Consider the following 25,980-nt stretch of genomic DNA (forward strand, 5'->3'; position numbering starts at 1 on the left):
CTAACATTTTCGTCTTATTTAAGTCCCTAACGTTTCAAAATCGTCTCAATTTTGTCCCGCCGTCAATTCTGTTAACAGATCCTTAACGGCAAGACAATATTAAGTCAATTTTAAAATATTAGGAATGTAAATAGGACGATTGAAACGTTAGGGACAACTTTAGAACTTACCCCAAACATTAAAGACAAAAACGATAATTTACTAAAAAAAATTAGAGCCATACCTTTGCTGTCAACGGTGATGGAGTCATAATAGCTTTCAGCTAAAGAGCAGATGATATCCCTTGATCCTTCAACGTTGTTGTAGTTATCGCAAAGGTATACAATCCAAGAAACCAATCTCTAAAGTAGCGCCATTGATGAAGAAAGAAAGAAAGAAAGAATAAAAAGAAGAAGAAGAAGAATAGTAGATGTGGAGAAGACGGACGAGTGTGTTTATATATCATTAGATTTTCTCTTTTAGCATAAATAATCTCCAAACAACGTCGTTTTGTCCAACAATGGGCACCAAACTAAAACAATACCATTTTGAAACTATTTAGTATAGTAAAAAATAGCCATATCAATATTTTGGCAGCTGATACAACACTGATAATAATACAGAAATTACTATAGTGTCCAGAATTTAGGGGCCATTATAAGAAAATTTTGATATAGAGAGCTATTTCGAAAAATTACACGGAATAATCATTATGAGAATTAATTCCACAAAAAACTACAAAATAAAATCAAAATAATATATGATATGGGAATGTATGTTTATATGGGTGACAAAATTATTTTTTCACAAGTTTAAGTATAAAAACATTTTGTATTTAATATATTTATAAAAGATACTTTTTTAACGTTGGAAATAACTAAGTTATTTGGACATAACAAAATATAAGTATTCTTTTAGTTAGATTACAATTATTTGCTTCAGTAAAAGAATATGTAACAAAATAATAGGTATAATTTTTTATTATATATTTACTTATCAATATGAAATAAAATAATTACATAAATTTTTAATAGAAAATAACTATGTTATCCTTTCAAATGATATTCTAGTTTTTTTTTTTTTGAAGTACTTTATTACGGTGTATATATATATATATGTGTGTGTATATGTGTGTGTGATACATTTTCATAGTGGTTAGGTTCTCTGTTTTTATATACTTGTTTTATTTGAAAATTTGAGAATAAATTTGTATTCTTAATCTATTTGAAATTTTTCTATTTGTTCAATTATTGCTTTTGTTTCTGGTAATAGTAGAGTCTTCTTATAATATTCTTAAAAAAATTTTAAAATTTTAAAGTATATATATTAAAATAGTAAATTTTACCGGTGTTGCAAAGCATTTAATTTATAAATTTTCAAGTAGTATACTAGTATTCAATTCATAAATTAGGAAAATATTTATAGAAATAATTTAGAATAATAGATAATTTCTTATCAAATATGTAAAAAATTGTTTATATAAAACAACTATCATAAATAAAAAGGGAAGTTAATGAAATAAAAGTCAATATTCTATTTAATATTTTTTTATTAACTTTGTAAAGCCTTCTAATATTGTTTATATCTTTCTATCTATTAAATTTGGTGCCAATAAAAGATTTGATCTATAAATTAAACAGAAATTAATCCAACCATATTTTATGGAGGGACATTTGTCGCAACCCGTATTTTTTAAAATATTTTGATTGAGTTAAAAAGAGTAAATTATTAAAATAGTATCCAAAAGTTTACATCGTTGATAAAAAAATTTTAAATGATGTTAACCACAAATAAAATTTTTAAAAAATTTAAAAATAAGACAAAAAGAACTAGATATTAAGTATAAATTCTAAAAATATACTTTATAGATAAGATTTTATGCACATTTTTTCAATCATCATTAAAAAAATGAAATATTTTTATATTTAAAATTTAATAATTTTATGTGAAGTGAATTTTTTTAAAATTTTTTTAGCGTGAATGACCACAATTTTTTTAAAAAAAAAATCTAAAGATCAAAATTTATTTTAATTTTTTGTGCATTTTTTAAATATTTATTTAAAGGTTATTATAAAAATTCGGATCAAATAGATAAGTCATTTGTTAAATATGAAATTTTTTGACACATGCACAAAATATAAGAGATTATTCCAACAGTTTTTGGTAGATGCCTACACAATGGTGAAATCAAAGAGGTTAAAATTCTTTAGGTGTAAACAACCACAGTTGAGGGTTGATAAATACAAATGTCTGCATGAAAGTCTTATAAACGGGGATGTAGATGTTGCAAGGCTTGGCAAAAGAATCATTCTTCCCAGTACTTCTACTGGTGGACCTAGGTACATGATGAATAATTGTAAAGATACATTTGTAATTTGCAGTTATGCAGGATATCCTATCTATTTTATCACCATAACCTGTAACCCTGAATGGGATGAGATAAAAAGAGAAGTGACTCCCATTGGATTGAAGGCAGAAGATTGCCCTGATATATTGTGTCGAATTTTCAAGATCAAGCTTGATGGTTTGATTGATTACCTAAAAGAGGGAAAAATCTTTGGCAAAATTTTGGGATGTAAGTCTGTGTTTATGCAACACCTTATTAAAATCTTATGTTGTAATGTTTTGCTCATTTGTCTTTTTCAATTTTCAAATGTTTGCACTATAGAGTTTCAAAAGAGAGGACTTTCGCATGCACATATCCTTTTATTCATGAGTAACGAGTTCAAGCCACAAACACCAGATGACATAGACAAACATATAACAGCTGAGATTCTTGATGAAAATGAAAGGCCAAATCTACATGGAGCTGTTCAAAATTACATGGTACATGGTCTATGTGGTCCGTACAACAAGAATTCACCTTGCATGAAGAATGGATCCTGTTCAAAGTTTTATCCCAAAGAGTTTAGGCAACGAACACTCATTGATGAAGCAGGATTTCCCAAATATAGGCATACTGATAACGGTCAAACAGTAAAGAAAAGAGAATGTGTACTAAACAATAAGTTCATTGTTCTGTATAATCCAAAATTGTTGCTCAAATTCGGGTGCCACATAAATGTGAAATACACATGCCAAACAAGTCCTATTAAGTATATGTTTAAGTATGTACACAAAAACAATGACCGCGTAACAGCTATCCTATAGAGCACTGATGATCCATTAGAAGCCACATAAGTTGTTGACGAAATTAGGAATTACTACAATTGTAGGTACATTTCGGCATGTGAGGCAGTCTGGCGTTTATTTGGATACGAAATCCAAGAGAAAGAACTATTTGTGATTAGACTTCCATTCCATTTGGAGGATGAGCAACCTGTGATTTATGGTGAAATTTCTAATGTGAATGATATCGTCGAAAGAGCAATATCTCATAAGTCCATATTTTTTGGATGGATGGCGGCGAACATGTCATATCCTTATGCTCGAAGTCTAACTTATGCTGAGTTTCCAACCAAGTTTGTTTGAAAAGATGATGCTTCGAAGTGGTTTCCTCAAAAGCAAGGCTTCACAATTGGAAGGTTGACTCATGTATCTGCAAGTAATGACGAGTTTATATTCAATTTTGATCTTATTTATTTGATGATTTAAATTTAAAATCTTAACAATATGTACCCCACGCCCATTTTATTCGATTTATCTACACTAGAAAACAAATGTTCAAATAACTTTCAGCAGTTATATATAATCTGTAGATTATACAATTTTAGAATTGTTCTATATTTTTTAGAAAAATTACTTTTATGCGGATGTGTAGCTACATAATAATTGAAATTGTGTAGCTTAATCCATTTAGTAACTTAAAAGTGGGATTTTAATCAAATTTTTTACAGCAAATACCGAATAATATTACCAACGACTTCTCTTGAATACTCAAAGAGGATGTATGAATTTTCGAGATATAAGAACAGTAGGAGGAACAATTTATGCTACTTATAGAGATGCATACTTCGCCCTTGAACTCTTGCAAGATAACAGAGAATTCATGGATGCAATTAAGGAAGCAAGCTCGTGGGTCTAAGGATCATATGTTAGGAGGTTATTTGCCATTCTATTAACATCCAACAATATCTCAAGACCAGAACATGTCTGGGATAGATGTTGGCATGAACTCTCAGATGATATTTTGTATCAACAGAGAACTATGATGAATATGAGTGGTGAGTTTTTATTAATTGCAATTATAAAAGTTCTTCATTATTGATCATTTTTAGTTTGATTGAATTTTTACAGTATCATATAATATGCAGAGTTAACCATGTCAGATGATGAGATTAAGCAGTTGTGCTTGATGGATATAGACAAGATCTTACATTCCTATGGTAAAACCTTGAAAGACTATCCTCCTGGGCCTTTAGCAACAGTTGATTAACCAAAAGGGTTATTAGGGAAGAGCTAAACTTTAACAGGGATGATTTAAAGAAAAATGCCTCAGACATGTTAGCCATCGCAACACCTGAGCAGAAATATGCATTCGATAAAATTGTTACAATTGTGTATTGTGATGAAGGGGTTTTTTCTTTGGGTATGGTCATGGGGTACTGGAAAAACATTTATCTGGAACCTTATGTCTGCTGAGATTCGCTCAAGGGGTGATATTGTGTTAAACGTTGCTTCGAGTGATATTACATCCTTACTTCTTCCTAATGAAAGAACGGCACACTCAAGGTTCAAAATACCGCTGAATATAATTGAGGATTCTGTATGTAACATCAAACCTGGTCCCCCTCAAGCAATGCTGCTCTTGAAAGGCAAACTTATAATTTGGGATGAGGCTCCAATAATTAGTAGGTACTACTATGAAGCGCTTGATAAATGCTTGGGTGATATCATGAGGTTTTTTCCAACATATAACAAAGATTTGTCCTTTGGAGGTAAAGTGGTTGTACTAGGTGGAGACTTTAGAGAAATTCTTTCTGTCATTCCACGAGGATCGAGACAAGATAGCGTTCATTCAACCGTGAATTTGTCTTACCTTTGGAAGTTTTGTCAGGTGCTCAAACTAACAAAAAATATGAGACTCTTTGTAGGGACAACTACTTTAGATCAAGATGAGACAGAGCAATTTGGTGAGTGGTTATTGAAAGTTGGTGATGGTCTAATAGGTGACAATATGGATGGTGAATCTGAGATATGTCTTCCAGCAAATATTGTTATTCCTTCTTTGGACCAGGCATTTGATGAGTTTATTCATTTTTCTTATCCAAATATTTTGGATAACATGTCCTCAAAGGATTTTTTCAACGAAAGAATTATACTGGCTCCCATGCTGGACATCGTTAAAGAGGTTAACAACCATCTGATGACTATCATTCTTGGAGGGGAAAATTATATTTTAGTTCGGATTCGATTTATATGGATGAAAGGAATATGGAGAGTCAATTAGATCTCTATGGTCCTGAATTACTGAATAGCATAAATTGCTCTAGTTTGCCTCCACATAAATTAATACTTAAGATTGGTGTTCCGGTGATGTTATTGAGGAATATTGACCAATCCAGTGGTCTTTGTAATGGTACAAGGCTACAAGTTAGGAAGCTTAGAAATCATGTCATATAATATGAAGTCTTAACGGGTAACAATGTTGGTCATATTGCTTTGATTCCAATAATGAATATGGTACCAACAAATAAAACCGTCTCAGTTAGATTTCAATGAAGACTGTTTTCTATAATAGTATCGTTTGCCATGACAATTAATAAGTCTTAGAGACAAACTTTATCTCATGTTGGATTGTACTTGTCCAAACCAGTTTTTATACATAGTCAACTATATGTGACACTTTCAAGAGTTAAGAGTAAGAGATGTTTAATGTTTTACTTTTGAATCACATAGGAATATTTGCAGATTCAACTATCAATGTTATTTATAGAAAAGTCTTTTGAAAAAATAGGATTCTAATGTAAATATTTTAATTTTATTTTAAATTCTGTATCAATGTATAATTATTTTACTTTTAAAAAAGTATAAAATGATTATTACTCACTATTTTTAAGTTAAATTTTAATTTTAATAATAATTTTATAATTTTCTTAAAATAGTAATTATTTTGTATTTTTTTAAAATATCTAAACATATAATTTTTTTTTACTTTTATAAATTTTTCTATGTTAGACACGAGTTCATACACTAGTACATATTAAAATATTACTTCATTATTCAAATAACAAAAGAATTGTCAGCATATTATAAAATAATAAAAAAAAACATAAAAATTAACAGCCGGAGAAAAAAGGCTCAAACATAAAACAATGAAAATATTTTACACGATATCATCATTTTACTTTTTGACAAGTTAAAAAGTATATATAACTCTATTTATAACGATATATATATATATATATATGTTATCTTCTATAAAGTATACATATTTTACAATATCCATATATCGAATATATTTCAAATTATTATAATATTTGTACGATTACTTGTTTATTTCAATTAATTATATTTAGATATATTTAAATACTATTATGTACCAGTTTGTTGAACTTTAATTTTTATCAATACCGTTAGGTTTATAAATAATATGTATTGTTAATATAAAAATTTAATGAAATTTAATATATACATAAATGTCTATCGTGTATCGTACGTTATTTTTTTGCTATTTTGGCAAAAATAAAATAAAATAAAACACTTAAATCATCCTATACCCATTCGCATATAATACACATATTATATATGGATTTAGATTTTCTAAATTTTGAATTTCACTTTAATTTTAAAAGTATAATTTTTCATAATTTATTTTATAAGTGGGACAAAAAAAATATGAAAGAGAAATTATTTAAAGGTAAAAGATCACACTTTACCTTCTAAAATGAAAATTAAAAATTTAAAGGATTCAAATTCACTATATATAGTCCAGATCGAGTAAATCTTTAAAGTAGTCCCTGAGATTCACATAAATACTTAATGTAGTCCTCAAGATCCCGATTTTTCCATTGTAGTCATCTAGATAAAGCTCCGAGTACTCATAGTGGTCCCTGGACATATTTCTGGTGATGAGTCATCACCGGAGCGCTTACGTGGCGACATTTTGCCACGCTAGAGGACTCCAACGGCTACTGAGCTGGCTCATTACCCACGTTGGTCCCTCCCACTATATTTAACCCTAAATCTCCAAATTTTCATAAAGTTTATCTCTTCTTCTTGTTCATCGCTCTCTTCTCATTCTTCCGTATGGAGCTCTTGCTCATGTCGATGATGGATGGTAGTAGCACTGTAGGTGGAAGTTCTGTTTGTTCCTCCATCTAACTGGAATCAGACGAGAACACCAAACAAGTGCATAATAGAGTAACCAAGTTGCAAGACATGAATATCACAAGAGTAACCAAGCTGCAAGACGAAATATCTTCTCACCTTCCAACATGCTGAAAATATGTATGGGACATTTACAATGTAATATGTATTTGTCTTCTCAAGGTAGTTCATATCATCAATGGATGATATTATTGGCAACAACTGCAATGACATAAATGATAACTGCAATGACATAAATGACAACTTAGTAATTGTGTTATATACAAAAAGAAATGTTATTAACAAGGAGGAAATGATATTACAATAAAAAAGAAAAGCATAGCTCAACAGTATTAGAAATATCCAAAAACAAATAAAACCAGTTGACAAAGGTTTTCTGGCCTGAAATCATAATCTTAGAGTGTAATTAAGTATGTCATTTCAGAATGAGCACTTCTCTTGAGTAACCGGACAATCCTATTAGTTGTGAATCGCGAATTGATCTGTTTAAATCAGGTGAGACTATTAGTTTCTGAAAATGAAACACCATCGAGAATAATCAAGTAAAAATTCATAGTCATTTGTCAACAAGGTCTTGGTAAATATATAAAGGAAATTTCTAAAGATCTAACTAAAAAAGAAAAAGAATAAATGACCAAATGTACCCATGAAAGATGGAAACGCTGACAATTGTACCCATAGCAGACCAAAACTAACTTTGTACCCATTGAAGATGCGGTCCGTGTGACAGAAATACCCTGCCTTGGTTTGACACCAGGTTCGTGCTTATACGAACCTACGTGGCACTCCAAACCCCCCAAACCCCTATCTACGTGGATTTGAACATTATTATAAGGATTAACCCATGAAGTGGAAACCCTAGGGAGTCATCTTCCCCAATTCGAACCACACCCCAGTAAATGCAATTGACTTCAACCTCATCCAGTTTCAAGTGCATATAAGGAGAGAAGGAATTTTCTCGTGAGCCCTGGCATGTCGTTGCGAAGATATAACTCTCCTGCAAGTGATGGAACTCGCAGCAGTTCATCGAGTTCGAAGAGGATGAAGGGAAAGATACTCGACGGGAAATGCTTGTGTGGGAGGGATGTTGTGTTGATAGAGTCTGGCACCATGAGAAACCCTAATAGATGGTTCATCAGATGTCCTGGGAGGGGGGTAATGTACACGGTGTGTTGTTGTTCAGGTTAGAAATCTATTTTTGACATTATAGTTGACACTTCGGTTGGTTTATTTTTTTCAGACAACAGATTGCAAATACTTTGTGTGGGTGGATGAAATTGAAGAAGGATGGGAGGGCTTAGCAAGAGCTTTAGCAAGAAGAAATTCCGATCAGTCAATTCCAAAGCATGAGGATGGCGTGACTGTAACGACTGGTCTGGAAAATCAGCTAGCATCGTCGATGATGTCCAGGAAATTGGAAAAATTTAGGGGTGAAGTTATGGGGGAACTTAGGGGAATGAGACTGTTGCTCTCAACCATTGCGTTGGGGGTTGCCTTCTGTTTATTTTTTGAGTTGTATTTGGTTATGAAAGTGTAAGATGTTTATGAGTTGGGAACTTTGGTATGACATGCTGCTTAAGTGAACTTTGATTTGGTTTTTATTAATTCTGAGGCATTAACATAGGCAAGAAGATTTCGATCTCTAGTTGTGTTATGTTTAGTTGTAGTTGATGCAGCCATGTAGATTGATGCAAAGTTTATCTTGACACAATGCTATTGTAAACTCACCTGAATCTATCTATTCCTCTTAAGGAAGCAAGTATAAGTAGAACAAGAAACATAGCAACAATATGCTTTTGGTTTCTATTCCAAGGATTCTTCCAATATTAAAAAATGTTGTGCTGTCAAAAGACTGATAAAATAACCATTGTAAATAGTGGATTCTGATTCACAAAAAATAAGAGTTATGACATAAGCCAAACCAAACCATGTTTGGTTGCTCAAAAAAACACCCTGAAATCAAGTTTAACTACCTTATCCTAAACCAGACCATGATAATTACACAATAGAAGAGTCTCGAGTTGCTCTTTAATATAACAAAACAACCAAATACCAGCATCAGTTTTTGACGACCATAGTCGAGTACATTAAAAAAGGAAAACATATCATTAATGAACCATGAAATCCCTATGTTGATTGAGTCTCCAAACCCATGAGTTTCTATCAAAGTGGAGTTGAGTTACTGCTCCCACTTGAAACACCTGTTTTTGATCCACTGAATGCGCCTTTCCTTCCACGTCCCCTGCTATGAAATCCACCCCGACCAGCTGTTCCTCGGACAGTAGCACCCGTAGTCACTCCCGGCGTTGGCATGAATTGCACGAACCGGCTGGATGTCCCAGCACTAGCACCTTGAAGTGGATGCGCTGTAGTTTCAGAGTTGTGTGTGGATGGGGTGTTCGTTGGTTTGTTGGCAGATGGGGTAGGTGGTTGCTGTGTTTTTGCAGTGGGAGGGGGTCGCTTAACACTTCTCCTTTTAACTTGTTTCCTGGTTGTTGCATTGTTGGCTGGAGGTTGCTGTTGTGTGGTTGTTGGCGGCGGCATTCCCTGTGGTGTGCCATGTTGCAGATAAGAAACAGATATTTGAACAAAAGAGTTATAAATAATGTAATGCACTTACTGGAGTAGGGTGTGGGGTTGCGGAATCATTTCCATCCTCAGTGGCTGTTGCTTCAGCCTCTGCAGCCTCTAGTGTCTCCTCCCAGAACATTTCAGCCATCGTGTCATCATCATAATCCCCTTCAGGCACCTGCCCAGCAGCACTCTCTTCACCCATTGCCACTTTTCTCTTTTTACAAGTCCTTTTATTATGACCAGGCTAAAGCAAAGAATATTTAATGTAAGTTCAACACATATCATAATTACATACTTATTGCATCCTGAACTGATATGAATAAATAACACATATGAGCAGTACTACCTGGAGGCAGAATTTGCAGACAATAGTTCCAATCCTCCTCTTTGTTCTATGAGGGTCAGTCTTATCAGCAGGGGCATCGTTTCTCTTGTCTCTCTTGTATGAAGGTCTCCCAATTGGTTTTCTGTACCGTGGTGGCAGAATAGGTAGGGTGTCTAGCTGCTCCCAGAACTCCTGGCTTGGAACTGGCCGCATAGAACACTGATAGGCTGCATTATATGCACCCATGGTCAGCCAGTTATGGGCATACTCCTCTGGTCGCCTGTTTTGGTAAGCTAACGCAGCACATGCATGTCTACACGGGAGTCCAGTTAGTTGCCAAAGCCTACAACTGCAGGTAGCCTTGCCCAAATCCACACTGACCTTCATGGGCATACATTGGACTTCGTAAACATTGCCCGCATCATCTCCGGTTGGTAGAGGCCTCCACTTGTTGCTCTCTCGCTTCTCCCTCTCTAACCTGCTCTGCTGGGTTGGGGCCAACCGTCCACTATACCCAACCAAGGCCTTCTTATTCCTAGCCATAATCCTCATTACATAGCACCTCACTTCCTCTAACATTGTAATTATTGGTTTGCCTCTCATTTTCTTCACCTTGGCATTAAACACCTCGCAATTGTTGTTTGTGTAGTTGTCTGCTTTCGGATATTCACTAAAATGGGCCCTGCTCCATTGTTTCGGACTGATCTTATCCAAGTATTCCCATGCTCCAACATTGATCTTCTTTAGCTTATCCATGGCAGCATTGAAGTCCTGTGTTGTGGTTGACTTAGCACATGACCACAAACACATTTTCAACTCTAAGTCACTCCATCTCTTGCGGAAGTTTTGCCATATATGCATGGCACAGAATCTATGGTTTGCATTTGGATAAATTTCCTGCACTGCAGGTATTAACCCCTGCATGCAGACATAAAAATTCAGTGGGATAATAGTAGTTAACAATCTTAATACTAATTTAGAAATAAGGTGAATATACACACAAAGTCCAATATCAGCAAGGTTCATATCAGCCATCAACATACACACAAAGTCCAATAAAGTCCAATATCAGCAAGGTTCATATCAGCCATCAACATACACACAAAGTCCAATATCAGCAAGTAACATCTCAGCCATCAACATATTCAGCATTTTAAATAAATAATGAGTTCTTATTTTAAATAAAATCACTCATTTCTCTGGTTTTCTTTCTGAAAGTTGAGATAACTTTGTGTGAACCGCACACTTATTTCCTCTTAAATATCAATTCAGTCAGGTATTTGATCTTAATACACTAGACAAATAAAAACACCAATATATAAGCTTATTCAAGATAAATAGCTTGTTATAGTACAACTAGTATCATTGCCAGAGTCTAGTGCAATAAAATTCTTGACAATAACACAATGCCCACTACTGAAAAACTATTAACATTCTAACATTCATCTAACATTCTAACATTCAACAGACAATGTACAGAGCACCAAATGGAATCCAAAAAACTAATCCTATCCCAAATAAAGTCAATACTCGATAACTATATACATAAGCAATTCATTCTAATTCGCACCAGACATCAAATGTATACATCAACTACACTAAATAGGCATAATGAAAAAGAAGAAGACTCTCTACATAATGCACCATAATTCATTGCACTAAATTAATCAAAAAGGGTACCTTCTGCATATCTGACATAAAATTAAAGCCATTCGCCTGAAAATCTCCGACGTCCTCTTGTAGTATCTCTAAGAACCACTTCCAACTTTCTTTATTTTCTGACTCCACAATTGCATAGGCAATAGGATAGATATGATTATTTGCGTCCTGTCCTATTGCTGTCAATAATTGCCCCCCGTAGTACCCTCTAAGAAAGGTCCCATCCAAACCTATTAAAGGTCTACAACCTCCCACAAATCCCTTCTTGCACGCATCAAAGCATATATATATCCTCAGAAACAAAGGATTCGAATCAGGAATAGGATTCGTATGTATCCTTACTGTCGAGCCAGGGTTAGTCTTTAGTATTTCATTACCATAATCACGAAGTCTTGCATACTGTGCAATCTCGGAACCCTCAATCCTCTCCTTCGCCTTCTTCATAGATCTGTAAATTTTCCTCTCATTGATGAGTACATCATACTCAGACCTGAAGTATTGATCAGCCTCCCTCACTGTCAAGTTTGGTTGAACTCTAATCCTCTCCTCTAGCTCATCTATTACCCATTTCCCATCTGCTGACTTACAGTGATTATCTCTGCTACAAGTGTGTTCATTGACAAATGTCTTTACCTGATAACTTGCGGGAAACGTTCTCTTGGCACAATAGATTTGCCAAGGACAGTCCTCATCATAGCATATAGCCTTGGATCTTGTTGAGTCACAACGAGCAAAGAATATGCTCCTGCCAATGTGGATGTTAAACTTTCGGACAGCCTTCCTGAACTGGTTGAGAGTCTCAAACTCCATCCCCAATTCCAACCTCACCTGGCTAACCGGAGCATCAGCATTGCTCTGAGGAAAAACTGGAGTCTCAGTGTCATCATCACTTGCTATGCTATGCAAGTCCTCTGAAGAATAGCAATGATGTCCAGGGTTTTCATCAGAAAATTCATCCTCCTGAACTGGCACATAAAAGGTTGGTGGCTTGTCCGGATCAGGGTTCGGGATAAAGGATTGCCCTGTAGGGGGAGGCCTCCTGGTTGATCTCCTCTTTTTCTCCTTTTGTCCTCCATCAACCTCAAATGAAGGATTGCTTTGATTAGTTTGGGGGATCCTATTGGAATCAGAGGATCGGCCTGAATCAGGGATTGATTGGGAAAGTGGATTCCTACACGGCTGTGGGGTGTATTGGGTAAGTTGTTCGGGTTCAACAGGTTCAGAAACATTTGCTTCAGGCTGCTGAGAGGGTTGTGACTGACTTGATGGTGGCTGATCTGGTTGGACAGGGGTTGGAGGAGGCTGAGAAAACTGTCCTGTTTCATGGGATGATGCTGGTGGTGGATCTGCTGTCTCCTGGGGCACACTGTGACTGTCCTCTTTTTGGGCCACAACTTCAGCCTGTTTATTTTCTTCATGGGCCTCTACCATGTTCTGGGCCTCACCCCTTCTTTGGTCCTCTTTCACAACTTGCACATTACCTACAATTTCAGCATCATCATGATCTTCCACTACTACCAATCTTCTCTTTGGACTCTTCTTTGGTGTTGGCGTCCTTTTCGCACATGTCTTCACTCTCCTCTTTGACGGAGTCATATTGTTCTCCTCAACAATCACAGCCTGGTCCACCGGATGCTCTGTATACACATTGATTTTGTTACCATTCTTCACGGCTGCCTCATACATTCTAACTACGTCCATATCAACCCTTAGCTCCCTCAACCCATCGTGAAGCTCCTTCCCCGGTTCTTGCCAGTAAAAATTAGAAACGGACGTATATCCAATATCCTTCAACAAATCAGTTATAAAAAACCCATTCAGTGTATCAACGTTCACCCTATTGATTTCTGTGACTTCACCATCAGTATAACTCATTGACCCACCAGGCCCTCTCTCAAACCGTCCTCTATGATTAATACACAGTGTTATATGGATGGTGGCCATTCCTGAAAATGAAAATACCCAACACAAGCTAAGAAAACATTGTATCTAACCACTGGTTACACAAACCCTAACCCAACTTTTCTACCAATCTTCAGCAATCACATTATTTCATTAGGTACAAGAATATGTCTAACTAATGGGAATGAAATGAAATTAATCAACAATGGCTATGAGATACCTATGTTCGCTGAGCAGCAAAGGTCGTGACCTCTGCGCCGTCCACCACGACACCCTTGGGCGACGTATTGGCTTCGTACAGGCTTCTTCACCTTGGGGACAACGATGACGAAACCCCTTGATTCACCTTCTTCGCGTCGTCGTTATTCACAACACGTCTCCGACTGGGAAAGCAATTGATCGCGACCAGAAGTCCTCTGCTAGGGCACACCTTTCCTCTCCCGCGCAATGGATCTCAAAAACCAAACAGTTAGCAAAAAAAAAAAGGGTTTAATCCACGTAGATAGGGGTTTGGGGGGTTTGGAGTGCCACGTAGGTTCGTATAAGCACGAACCTGGTGTCAAACCAAGGCAGGGTATTTCTGTCACACGGACCGCATCTTCAATGGGTACAAAGTTAGTTTTGGTCTGCTATGGGTACAATTGTCAGCGTTTCCATCTTTCATGGGTACATTTGGTCATTTATTCAAAGAAAAATAAACAAATAAAAGAAACAGAAATAATAAGTTAAAAGGATCATCAAAAACATAAACTTATGGATAAAATGTTGTCAATCTCATTTTGTACTCTCCAGTTTAGAGAATCAACTAACTGCAACATGATAGAGCAATTATGTTACGGAAAATTCATAGTTTTTATAACAATTAAGAACATACTTGCTTAGCATTAAACAACATAACAATTGACTTAAGTATGTCTTACCATTTTATGAGCCTTGGAAGCAGTGGCGGAACCAGAAATTTCATAAGAGGGGGGCCAATTAAATATAAATATAACAAAAAATTAACAAAATATGATTTGTAGCATATATATCAAAAAAGTAATTATATTATATAAAAGTCAATGTTCAACTACATACTTTAAGATTTTGATATTTTTAAACTTGCTTGACGATGCTTCATGGAACTAAAATCATCAATTATCATCTCTGAAGTGAATTTTGAAGCAATTTTCTTTTTAATATATACAATCATATAATCTGCTAAAAATTCATCTTCCATCTTGTTTCGAAGCCTTGTTTTAATAATCTTCATAGCTGAAAAGGCCCGTTCAGTTGTTGCTGTTGTCACAGGAAGAGTCAAAACAAGACGAATTAATCTATCAATTAAAGGATATATATTTGATTTTCCTGTCTCTGTCAATTTTTGACACAATTCAGCAAGAGTAGACAAATTCTGAAAATCTGGAGCTTTAACCACATCAAGTTCATAATGTTGTAACTCATAATCCAATTGAATCTTTTCTTGCTCAAAAAAATCTAAAGAATAGAAATTCTTTACAAGATTGCATATGTTGCAAACACTGAATAACTTGAAACCAAATTTGCGGACGCTTTCCGGGATCACGCATCAATGTATCAATATTAACTTGATCTATTTCAGTCCTTGTTATTTTGGAAGCAGGGGGTTGAATATCTTGCTCAACAAGTTGTGTCACAGGTTGTTCAATAATATTTTGAACATTACTCAAAGAATCTGAAGCTGAATTTTGTTCATCATATATTCTCTCTTTTCTCTTGAAAAATGAGTGAATTGTTTTCATCTTTGACATTTTTAACTTAACTTGAACTATCTAACAAAAAAAAAAAACAAAAATAATTGCATATATATTATTTTCTTAAAAAAAATATTAAACCTATTGAGCAATAACAAATAATTTTAGAAACACAAATATATAATAACCAAAAATAAAGTTATTGATTTACCTGATTATTTTTTTGTTCTAAGTCTCACCAAAAAATAATTCTATTGAGTTTTGTCCTCACTTCAATCTTTGAACACTGTCTATTATAAAAAAAATAAATTAATTATTTTAAATAAATAATATAAATAATACTTGACATTGTTATTAATTTAAAAAAAATTGAAATATACCTCTTTGAATCTTTGTTGTGCATTCAATGGTTAATATTTTACTGTTCACTTCTCTTCAATGGTTTTTCTTCATATGTCTTGTTTTAGTATGGAAGGAAAATTAGAATGAAAAGAATAGAAGACCAAAAGTTTGGGAACCACTAAAAGAGAGAGAAAAAATGGTTTGAAACAAATATTTGAAAAATGTACTAGGATTACTTTAATTAATAGTATGGGCTTGGGCTAGTATAATAGAACCATTTTTATTAATTATTAGAATGGGCTATTTGTTAACAAAATCAACAATAATTCAAATATCCAATACATAGTGCAGTTTTTAGTTATTTTAATTTATAAAATTTTGTAACTTATATTTTTTTAATATTATATATAAAAAAATTTAATATTATTAATTATTACTATTTGTCTATTTACTATTTTTTTAAAAAATTTTGGGGGGACCATGGCCACCTTAGGTCCCCCGTAGATCCGCCACTGCTTGGAAGCATTTCACTCTCTTACTTTCAGAAATCGTACTAAGATTTCAGTTACATATCCTTGATGAACATTCTGCATATCACCCGGGATTAAATTCCAAAAGGAGAACATTTAGGTGCACTTTATGAAATTTGCATCTATCTAGAAAAAGAAGAAACTATTAATACAACTATGAATAAATAAATCCTTCAAGCAAATTAATGAATAGTGTTAAAGATATACAGTGTTACATTGATTGAAACTTCAAAACTTGAAAATCAGATCTCAATTTATCCCCTTCCTACTAAATCAATATAAATTATAAATTCCACCAAAAAACATGCAGGAGAATAGCAGCACTAATTAGTTAACAACATGAATGAAACATTCAAAATTACTTTAACCATCATAACTCCAAATGGCCATACTATACACAATCCACCGAAAAGGAACTAATAGAGAATAATTTACATAGCCACACAGTACAGAGAGATAAAAAATAGCACATGTTGAAAACAAACAAAAACTATACCAGATAACAAAAAGAGGCAGCTTAGAATGAATAATTCAAAATGTTAAAATCAGATCAGAATGAGTATCTAGAAACAATAGATAAAAAAATATAGAAAATGGATTACCTGAAAGGTTCTCTGCAATGGCTCCTAAACTAAGCATAATTATAAAAAGAGAAAAGAATCAATTTTTAACATGAGCATTAAAAAAAGGGGAAAAAGGTGAGAGACCCAGATGAGAAAAAAGAGCAAGGATTAAGAGAGAGATGAAAAAGGTGAGACCTTGATCCATGAGAGATTTGAGGTTGTTGAGGGCATCCTGGGAAACGTCCCCATCCTGGCAAAATGAGTAAACCTCAACCACACTAACAACTTGCATATCATGAAGAATCAACAATGTATTTGGAAATTCAAGGTAAAAAAAAAAAAGAAGATTATCTTGAGTCTGATCACAATGTTGGAACCTCGTGCTTCTGGTAGAGGAGGGAAACAACAAAAAGAGTCTTCAGTCGGATTACTTCTTCTTTCCAACTTTTTCAACTCAACAAATAGAACCCTACAGTAACGCTATTGATGAAGAGACGAAGATGAAGTGAGAGGGTAAAAGAAGAAGAGACGAGTGAAGCAGCGTCGTTTTGGAGCCCTCCAGCGTGGCAAAATGTCACCACACAAGCGCTCCGATGATGACTCATTACCAGAAATATGTTCAGGGACCATTATGAGTACTCAGAGCTCTATCTGAAGAACTATAATGGAGAAATCGAAATCTTGAGGACTACATTGAGTATTCACGCAAATCTCAAGGACTATTATAGAGATTTACTCAGTCCAGATCATAGAAACTTAGAAAGACAAGCCTCATGCTAAGAAAGATTTTATTTGCGCCTTGTTACCAAAATTAGACAATCCTGTCTTGTTCACTCCCAAAGGGAAACCATCACATTGAGGGAGGAAAAGTTACAAATTCATGTAGATTCGAGCTTTATCATGATATGTAAATTTGGAACCAGAAAATTGGAGCTTCTTGTTTGAAACTAATTACTTTTTAAATGGCATTATGCAAAAAAGGTGGGTGATATAATATATACTATTATATTAATAGACGTTAACATGATTTTATTTTAAATATAATGTAAAAATAGTAAATATATTATTAATCAAAATATTAAACACTTGATACCTTGATTAGGAAGTATTGAATTCAATTTTTTTTTTTTTTAGTTGTTTATGGTATTCCCATCTTTACCTTCTAAACACAATGCAAGATTCAAACCATTGGCACTTGTTTAAGTGAATCAGTGAATTAACCACTCGACCAATTCTAGTGGATTATTGAATTCAAATTTTAAAAATAGTATAATCATTTTGTATGAATTGTTTATTGATAATAAATTTTGATTACTTTTTTGGCAGAAAATTTTCGTTTATCAATTTTCCATTCTGACATAGAATTTTAGTTTGGGCTTCTAGTAATTTGTCTAGATTAATGCTTAAGGCCTATTGAAAACATGAATGGGCTTCTGTGATGATGATCGGACTATGAAACATTTGACCCCATTAAAAAAAAGAAGAGATATTTGAAAAGTCAACTCTAACCTAGATTTTGTCAAAGAGAAGTTCTTCAATATTCCATTACCTACTGTCTACTGAACCCCCAAAAAAAAAAAAAAAAAAAATTTACATTACCTAAAAACGGGGGAGAAAGTAAAAACTCGTAAAAAATTAGTTAGTAATCAATAATCATATACAAAGTGTGCAATCTTGAGGAGGAAAAAAATTTGCTACCTTATAATAATGATATAAATCTAATTTTAATACAAAAAATTAAATATATATTTAATTACGCATCATCATATTAAGTAAAATAACTATTTTAATTAATTATGTCAAATATTTTATCTTATTAAAATTAAACTCTAAAAATATTACGTTAATTATAATATGCAATTTAATATATTGTCTACTAATGGTCTGTTTGGTTGATGTTCATGTCCATCAAGAAATATGAATATGGTAACACATATATATTGTTTGTTTAATAAGACATAAAATTATCATAAACACGATAACACACAAATGGATATAAAATATATGTTTTTTGTATTTTATCTTTAACCTGTGACACAGATTTGAGACTAACACACAATTTTTTATTTTCACTTTTATCTCTGTTATTTTTTTTATTTTCATTTATACCCTTCTCCTTTTAACTCTAATCCACTTCTTTTTCTCTTCTTTCTCACCTTCTTTCTCATTGCCTCCTTTCTTCCTCTATACCTCCCACCCCAACCACCACCTCACCTTCTCTGTCTCTCTTCACTGCCTCCATTCCTTTGTCTTTTCTTGCCGCCTCTTCTCCTCCTCCTCCTCCTCTCCACTGCCTCAACTCTTCTCTCCCTCTCTGACTCCCTCATCTTTGAGCCTCCTTCTACTTAGATTCGTCGCCGCTTTTGTCGTGCCTCCCTTTCTCTCTCTCAATTTGCCTCATAGATCTATCTTGGTCTCTTCGACTCTTTCAATTTCGCCTCCGCTTCTCTTCTACAATTCCTCCACCTTTCTTCCTCGTTGTCAGATTCATTTAGTTCTTTGTTTTTTTTAATTCATATATTATTTATTATTTTTTATTTAAATGTTGATTGAAAATTGTGTTTATATATTAAATTAGATTAGATCTGAATTTTTTATTTATTCTGTGTTTGTTATTATTAATAGTTATAATTTGTATTGAAATTGTGGTAGAGAGGTGGTTATGGTAGTTTTAATGGTAGTAATTTGAACTGAAATAATAATAAAGAGGTGGTATTGATGGTTTGTGGCATGGATAATATTATCATTTTGTTAGAATGATAAATTACATATAGTGTTATGTCCTTGAGTACCAAAAAGTTCTCAAATTGTATGTGTTATTGTGTTTATATCATTTTGTGTATTTGTGTTTGCGTCTTATTTATCTCCGTCCACTATCCAAACGAAGCCTAAATGTTCTTATTCATATATTTGTTTTGTTAATTAAAATAATCTAAACACACAATTAATTAATTAATAACAATTCTATATATTAACGAGTTATAGCTCAAATGGCATAATCTCTCCATACTCAATTAAGAGGTTGTGAATTCAAATCTCCTTGATAAAAAATAATGATCCTATATTTATACGAAAGTCAGTAATGTTTGATATAAGAATAGCATTATTGAATACTCTCTCGTGTTATTATAAAATGTATTTCTTTGTTACTTTATGTTTATACGTTAACAATTTATGAAATCAAATATAAAAATTTAACCGTCAAAATAGTTCAAAATACCATATTCTTATAATGGCTAAAAATAAGTTTTTAATCTTTATAAAATACTTAAGTTTTTTTAATTTGATCATTAACAAATTTTCTACCATTTGTTTGTTTCATTGAGAGTTGAGATGATAAATTAGATGAGTTTAATTTCAATGTACTGATAGTGTAAAATATTTTACACAGTCATACAATTACATATGTTTTTTTAGATGACCATTCACGCAGTCAATATAAAAGACTAAAAAGTAATTATTTTTACTGATATGATGTTACATAATTGAATGTATGTATAAAACTATTAGATGTCGATAATACATTTTATTATATCACTAGTCAAGTATTCAAGTCAATCTTTAATAAAATAAACTAATGAATATAAATAAAACATAATTTTTAAAAAATTTCTGGAATATAACGGGAAAAAATAGATATTATAAAGAGATAAAAAATTTATGGTGTATCCAATACGAATAAAATTATTTTTTAAAGTTTTATACCGAAATGCTAACGAATTATAACTCAGATGACATAATTTTTCTATTCTCACCTAAAAATCTTAAATTCGAGTCTCAAGTTCCATTTCGAAATCCAGGACATCCTTAACCAAATTTTTATAGGAAAAGTCTAGGGGGCTAGCAACTTTTGTGTTTTCTGGCCAGCACTTAACCATCAAAAGAAAAGTGAGTAATTTTTCATCATTAGATGTAATCTCACACTATTAAAAATACCATTAATAACCAATTAATGGTTACAAAATACCAAAATTACTGCCCCTAACATTTCTCATCTTCATATGCCAATTTTGCCGCAACCTCCCATAACTCCACCTAGTCCTAGTCCTAGTCCTCGTTCTGATTTTCTACCTTATCATACTCATTTGATGGGTTACTTTCTTAATGTCTACATGAACCTTCCATGATCACACCTTAGTGACTGTTGTTGCAACTTGCACATTATTTTAATTCCACATTAGGGGGGAGATTTTCTACAAGCTGGAAAATTGTACTAATAAATATGATGTTGTATAATTCTTCATTTTTCTATGAGATGCATATATATTTTGCAACGTTGCTATCCATAACTCGTCTTGATGTTTGGCTCTTTTGCTCTATTTTTCCAAAGTACTCTATTTTTTCAAATGTTCTAATAAACTTTGACAAGAAACAATTTTTCGAGAAAACATTTTAAGATCTTTCCATTTATTTTCTTGATTATATTTGGATTTTTAACAAAACTTTGATGATTCTTTAGAAAAAAAAATAATTGAAAAGAAAAAGACAATAATAAGAACTTCGTGATTCAAAAATTTCATTATTATTGAATTAAAACAATAATATTTTAAGCCATATTTATCTCATCCCTCACTTGTATAAAGGCAGGCCTGCTTGTCACAATTGGCACTTACATCATAAGGCAGGCCTGTTTTTAGTGCTTAATTTATATCATTGTTCCTAATGTTTTTAAATAAAATAATTTTATTTATCATTATATTTAAACTAATAAGTTTTGTTCCTATTATACCATTTTTTATATCATTATTCTCTCAAGAGTAAATTAGGTTGATAAAAAAAACTCCAAAAAATGCTAACTCACAAATTTAAAAGCGCGACAAAAAAAAAGATATTAATTAAATATATATTTTAAAAAATCTTTTAAAATTAGATTTTGATACAAATTTCTGCGATCGTTATTAAAAAAATAAAAATTTTCATCCTTAAAAATTTTTAATTTTATGTTAGGGATTTTTTTAATAATAAAATAAAAAAATTTATTATTTCTCCAAACATGATTTTTGGACTTTAATTCCCTAAATACGATTATTATTATTTTAAATGTAAAAAAAAAAATCGTATTTGGAGAATTAAAGTCCAAAAATCATGTTTGGAGAAATAATAATTTTTTTATTTTAGAGTAAAGTATCGTTTTTATCCCCAATGTTTGGGGTAAATCCTATTTGTGTCCCTAACGTTTAAATCGTCCTATTTGTATCCCTAACGTTTGTAAAAGTGATTCAGTGTTATCCTGCCGTCAATTACACATCATGAGTGCTTTAGTTTGAGTTTTAAAAATCTCTTCTTGAAGTTAGAATACAAATGTTTGGGATAGAATCGATGATTTACTCCGAAAAATAGCTCATCAAATGTTGAAACTAATTCCTACAACATTTACATAATTCACTTTTCTATGGACATAATTGAATCTAAACACAAATAGTGGGTATAATATTAAAATCGAACACATCCAAGTGAGACCTAATTGAGAATGAATACATTCAAGTGAGAATAATTGAAAAATATAATCTGATTTGTTAGTATAATTGATAGTATAGGATAACATTGAATCACTTTTATAAACGTTAAGGATATAAATAGGACGATTTAAACGTTAGGGACACAAATAGGACTTACCCAAAATATTGGGGACAAAAACGATACTTTACTCTTTATTTTATTATAGAAAAAATCCTTTTATGTTAAGTGATTTAAAAAAAAAGATTTTAATTGTAAATGATCATTTTTTTAAAAAAAATTGAAAGATCAAAATTTGTTTCAAAATTTTGTTGTATATTTTTTAAATATTTATTCAAATATTTCCACAAATGTTCGAATCAAATGGATAAATCGTTTATTAAATATAAAAGTTTTTTTTACTCAAAAAAATATAATATTTATTGATTATTTTTATTGCATTTCAAATTTTTAAAAAATTATTTTATCATTAGCGGCTAAATTTTTCGCATACCAAATCAGTGGCTTTTTTTTTATGAGTCTTTACTCCCTTCTCAATTTGGCTTCGCTAGGTACACAATGGAAAATCTGAACAACGTGAATAATGGGCAAGAAATTTGGCAAAAAAAAAAATACTCCACCCAAATTATCCAACCAAAAAACTTCATTCAGTAATTCAAAAATTTAATCATCCTCATACATAGTAAATTGAACATCCAACATATTTTAATTGTATCTAACTACATCCATTCTAATCAAATAACCATCCACATAAGAATTAAAATAACCATCCGCATACCTACTAAATGACCATTCGGCTAAAAATTAAAATAATCATCCACATACCCACTAAAATAACCCAAAGAGGCAACATACCAAATAATAAACGACGACCTCATGCTAGACAGAAACCCCAGGCTGAACCTGGCGTCGTTCTTGACGACATGGATGGATCCTGAGTGCGAGAAGCTCATGATGGCTGCCATTAACAAGAACCATGTTGACATGGATAAGGGGGTGAGAGAGTGCAAAAACGGCGCCACTAGCAGAGTTGGAAGAGAACTTAGTGTGGCAGTAAGGGGCGACGACGTCAAGAGTTTTCAGCGACGATGACCATTGCGGGAGAGATCGACGTCGGTGAAGGGGTGCAAAACGGCGCCACTAACAGGGTTAGAGGAGAACCTAATGCGGCAGTGAGGGGGTGGCGGTTTCAAGAGCTTTGCGACGACGACGATGACAGTTGCGGGAGAGATCAACGTCGTTGAGGGGAGGTGGTGAGATGCAAAACGTACCGTATATAAATGTGCAAACGTACGTAGTGGTTTAAGTGCTAATTCTAATTTTTTCAAATTTTAAAATCTGATAGTAATTATTTAATTAATTAAGAATTTGAATTTTAATTTAAAATTTACATTCCATTTGATAGAGTTTATTTGCGAGACAAAGACCAAGAAATAGAGATCAAGAGACAGAGACAGAAATAAGTATTAGTATTGTGTTTGGTGTGGAAATGTACAAGACTGATTTATGTCTCAGTATCCTGTTTGGTTTGAAATAAAAGTAGAGACTAAATATTTAAAATTACCAAAATACCCTTAATTTTAATTAACAACCCTAACTCCCAAATCCAATTTCTTTTTCCTCAGCATGCAACCCTAACCCCCTTTCTCCTCTCCTCTACCCTTTCTCCTCTCCTTTCCCATGAACGAATCTTGTAGTCTGACCCGCCCGCCGGTAGCACCTCTAAGGGTCCGAACGACGACGGCGCCTCTCCAAATCTCCATCGGTTCATCTTCGTGGCGCCAGTTGCCCCCTTAGGTTTGTGACGTTGCTACCGTTTGCGCGCCCGTGGGTTTGCGTCGCCACCGTCTCGGAGCTGTGCCTCTGGTCTCCGCAGTTTCTCTATCAACGGACCTGGTATCCTGTCAATTTACCTTATTTGCTTGTTAATTTTGTGAAGTTCAAAGATGATAATTTCAAATGATATTTTTTATTCCTTCATTTTCTGATTTGTGAAACCCTCATTTTTTTTATTGGGCCTCATGTGGATGAGAATGGGTAAATCTCTCATTATCTGATTTAAGATTTGCCCTGATTTGCTTAAAATTGCTGATTTGTGCTTCATCAATTATTGAAGATTTCTGAAGTTGTTATATCCGACTTCTTATTTGCCCTCATTTGCTTTATTTTTCTGATTTACATGTCATCTTTTTTTTAAGATTTGGAAATTTGTGATTGCTGAGTGTTGATTCTATGGTTTGCGTATTATATAAAATTTTTTACCTTATTTGTGCTTGTTAATTACTGATTTGTGAATTTGTGATTGTTATATTTATAAATTTATTTATGATGATTACTGTATAGAAAAACAAAGAAGATGATTGGAGAACTATTTATCATAATTATGTTCCTATTATCACTCTTTTTTCTTATCAAAATTAGTACGCACTAGTGTGTTATCTTGAATTGGGAATGTATTTTTACTACTGTCTAACATACTTGGAGTGTGAAAATTTATTGGAAAAGCTAGAAGCACCAACATTTGATTTTAAATATGACAAAGACATCTCTTCCTTGGAAAGAGAATGATCCCTCTCCTGGCCATTGAATTGTAGCATCCGCCGCCCCTTGACTTGAGAAGAAGTCTCCCTCCCCTCCTCTACTTCTTTTTGTACATCATCTGAAACTGAAATCCAATATTTCCTTGAATCGAACCAGGATAGTCCATAACAACAATTTCTAAAGCAAAAACAACAATGTAACAAGATGCAAACATCGACAAGACATCAAAACTGAACTGCCTTACCACTAATGTCAACATTGTATACCAAATCACCACATGCCTTAATTGGTGCAGTTTCATCTTCAAACATGTAGAAAATATCTTGAACTGGAAAATTTATTTTGATTAGATTCATTAAATAATTTTATTCGGGCTAGTTGATTCATTCTTGTGTTGTGTTACTATTTCTTGATAGCTGTATTGATTTTTGCTTATTGTTAAATGTATAGCAGCCTGGTTAATAATGGCTTCCACAAGTAGAAGATCTACAAGTGGTTCGTACGGCAGTGGCAATGTAACGGGAGAACGTTTTTGTGAGTGTGGTTTAAGAGCTCTGTTACAAGTCTCAAATAGCATTGTCAACCCGGGTAGAAAGTATTACGCCTGTCCTGTAAGACGATGTGGATGGTTTAGATGGGCAGGTCCAAGTATCCAACATTATGACATTGGAAATGATCGCTCTTGTCAACTGAATTCTAATTTGAAGATGATCGAACGAGTTTAAAATCTTCATACTGATGTTGTGTATCTGAAATTGTTAGCGTTCCTTCAACTTGTTGTTTCTGCAATCTGTGTTGTCTTGGTCATAGTATTGTTGTTTAAGTTGTAGTTTGACATTTGAAATCAAATAGGCAAATAACAAATTGTAATAACTAGTTTGAGAACATGTTTCAGTTTGTGTATAAACTTATTTTTAGTCACATTCGCATGTAACATTTTATTATTGAAGACCCATTTCCACTTCTAAAATGTAGGGCTGGAGCTGAATATGATATTTTCAACATCTCTTCTCTTTCTCACTCTAGTCTTTTTTACTTCACTACTGCTCTCACCATATTCTTTTCAAATAAAAAATAAAAAAATATTGTGGTACTATCATTCATATACCCCAAGGAACCAACATTAC

The 25,980-nt window shown here is 33.1% G+C and overlaps 3 protein-coding genes across 3 annotated transcripts; 2 read left to right on the plus strand and 1 right to left on the minus strand.

The window, feature by feature from the left end:
* The first annotated feature begins 2,157 nt into the window (after positions 1 to 2,157).
* LOC148569669 (uncharacterized) lies at positions 2,158 to 5,368 on the plus strand. The gene is made up of 5 exons (XM_088509934.1): positions 2,158 to 2,318; positions 2,361 to 2,503; positions 2,648 to 2,947; positions 4,233 to 4,345; positions 4,493 to 5,368. Exons 1-5 carry the CDS (start codon positions 2,158 to 2,160, stop codon positions 5,366 to 5,368), a joined length of 1,593 nt encoding a protein of 530 aa, XP_088366060.1.
* Positions 5,369 to 8,220: 2,852 nt separating this feature from the next.
* Positions 8,221 to 8,785, plus strand: LOC148569670 (uncharacterized). The gene is made up of 2 exons (XM_088508362.1): positions 8,221 to 8,403; positions 8,489 to 8,785. The coding sequence occupies exons 1-2, from the start codon at positions 8,221 to 8,223 to the stop codon at positions 8,783 to 8,785; spliced, it is 480 nt and encodes a 159-aa protein (XP_088364488.1).
* A 626-nt stretch (positions 8,786 to 9,411) lies between these two features.
* LOC148569671 (uncharacterized) lies at positions 9,412 to 13,750 on the minus strand. Its single transcript, XM_088509938.1, has 5 exons — positions 13,288 to 13,750; positions 11,828 to 13,185; positions 10,169 to 11,065; positions 9,869 to 10,066; positions 9,412 to 9,795 (listed from the first exon to the last, which is right to left on the minus strand). The coding sequence occupies exons 1-5, from the start codon at positions 13,748 to 13,750 to the stop codon at positions 9,412 to 9,414; spliced, it is 3,300 nt and encodes a 1,099-aa protein (XP_088366064.1).
* Between the last annotated feature and the right edge of the window lie 12,230 nt (positions 13,751 to 25,980).

This window comes from Arachis ipaensis, chromosome B3 (assembly GCF_059453495.1).
Source record: "Arachis ipaensis isolate K30076 ecotype BB chromosome B3, ASM5945349v1, whole genome shotgun sequence".
In the NCBI taxonomy this organism is placed as follows: Eukaryota; Viridiplantae; Streptophyta; class Magnoliopsida; order Fabales; family Fabaceae; genus Arachis; species Arachis ipaensis.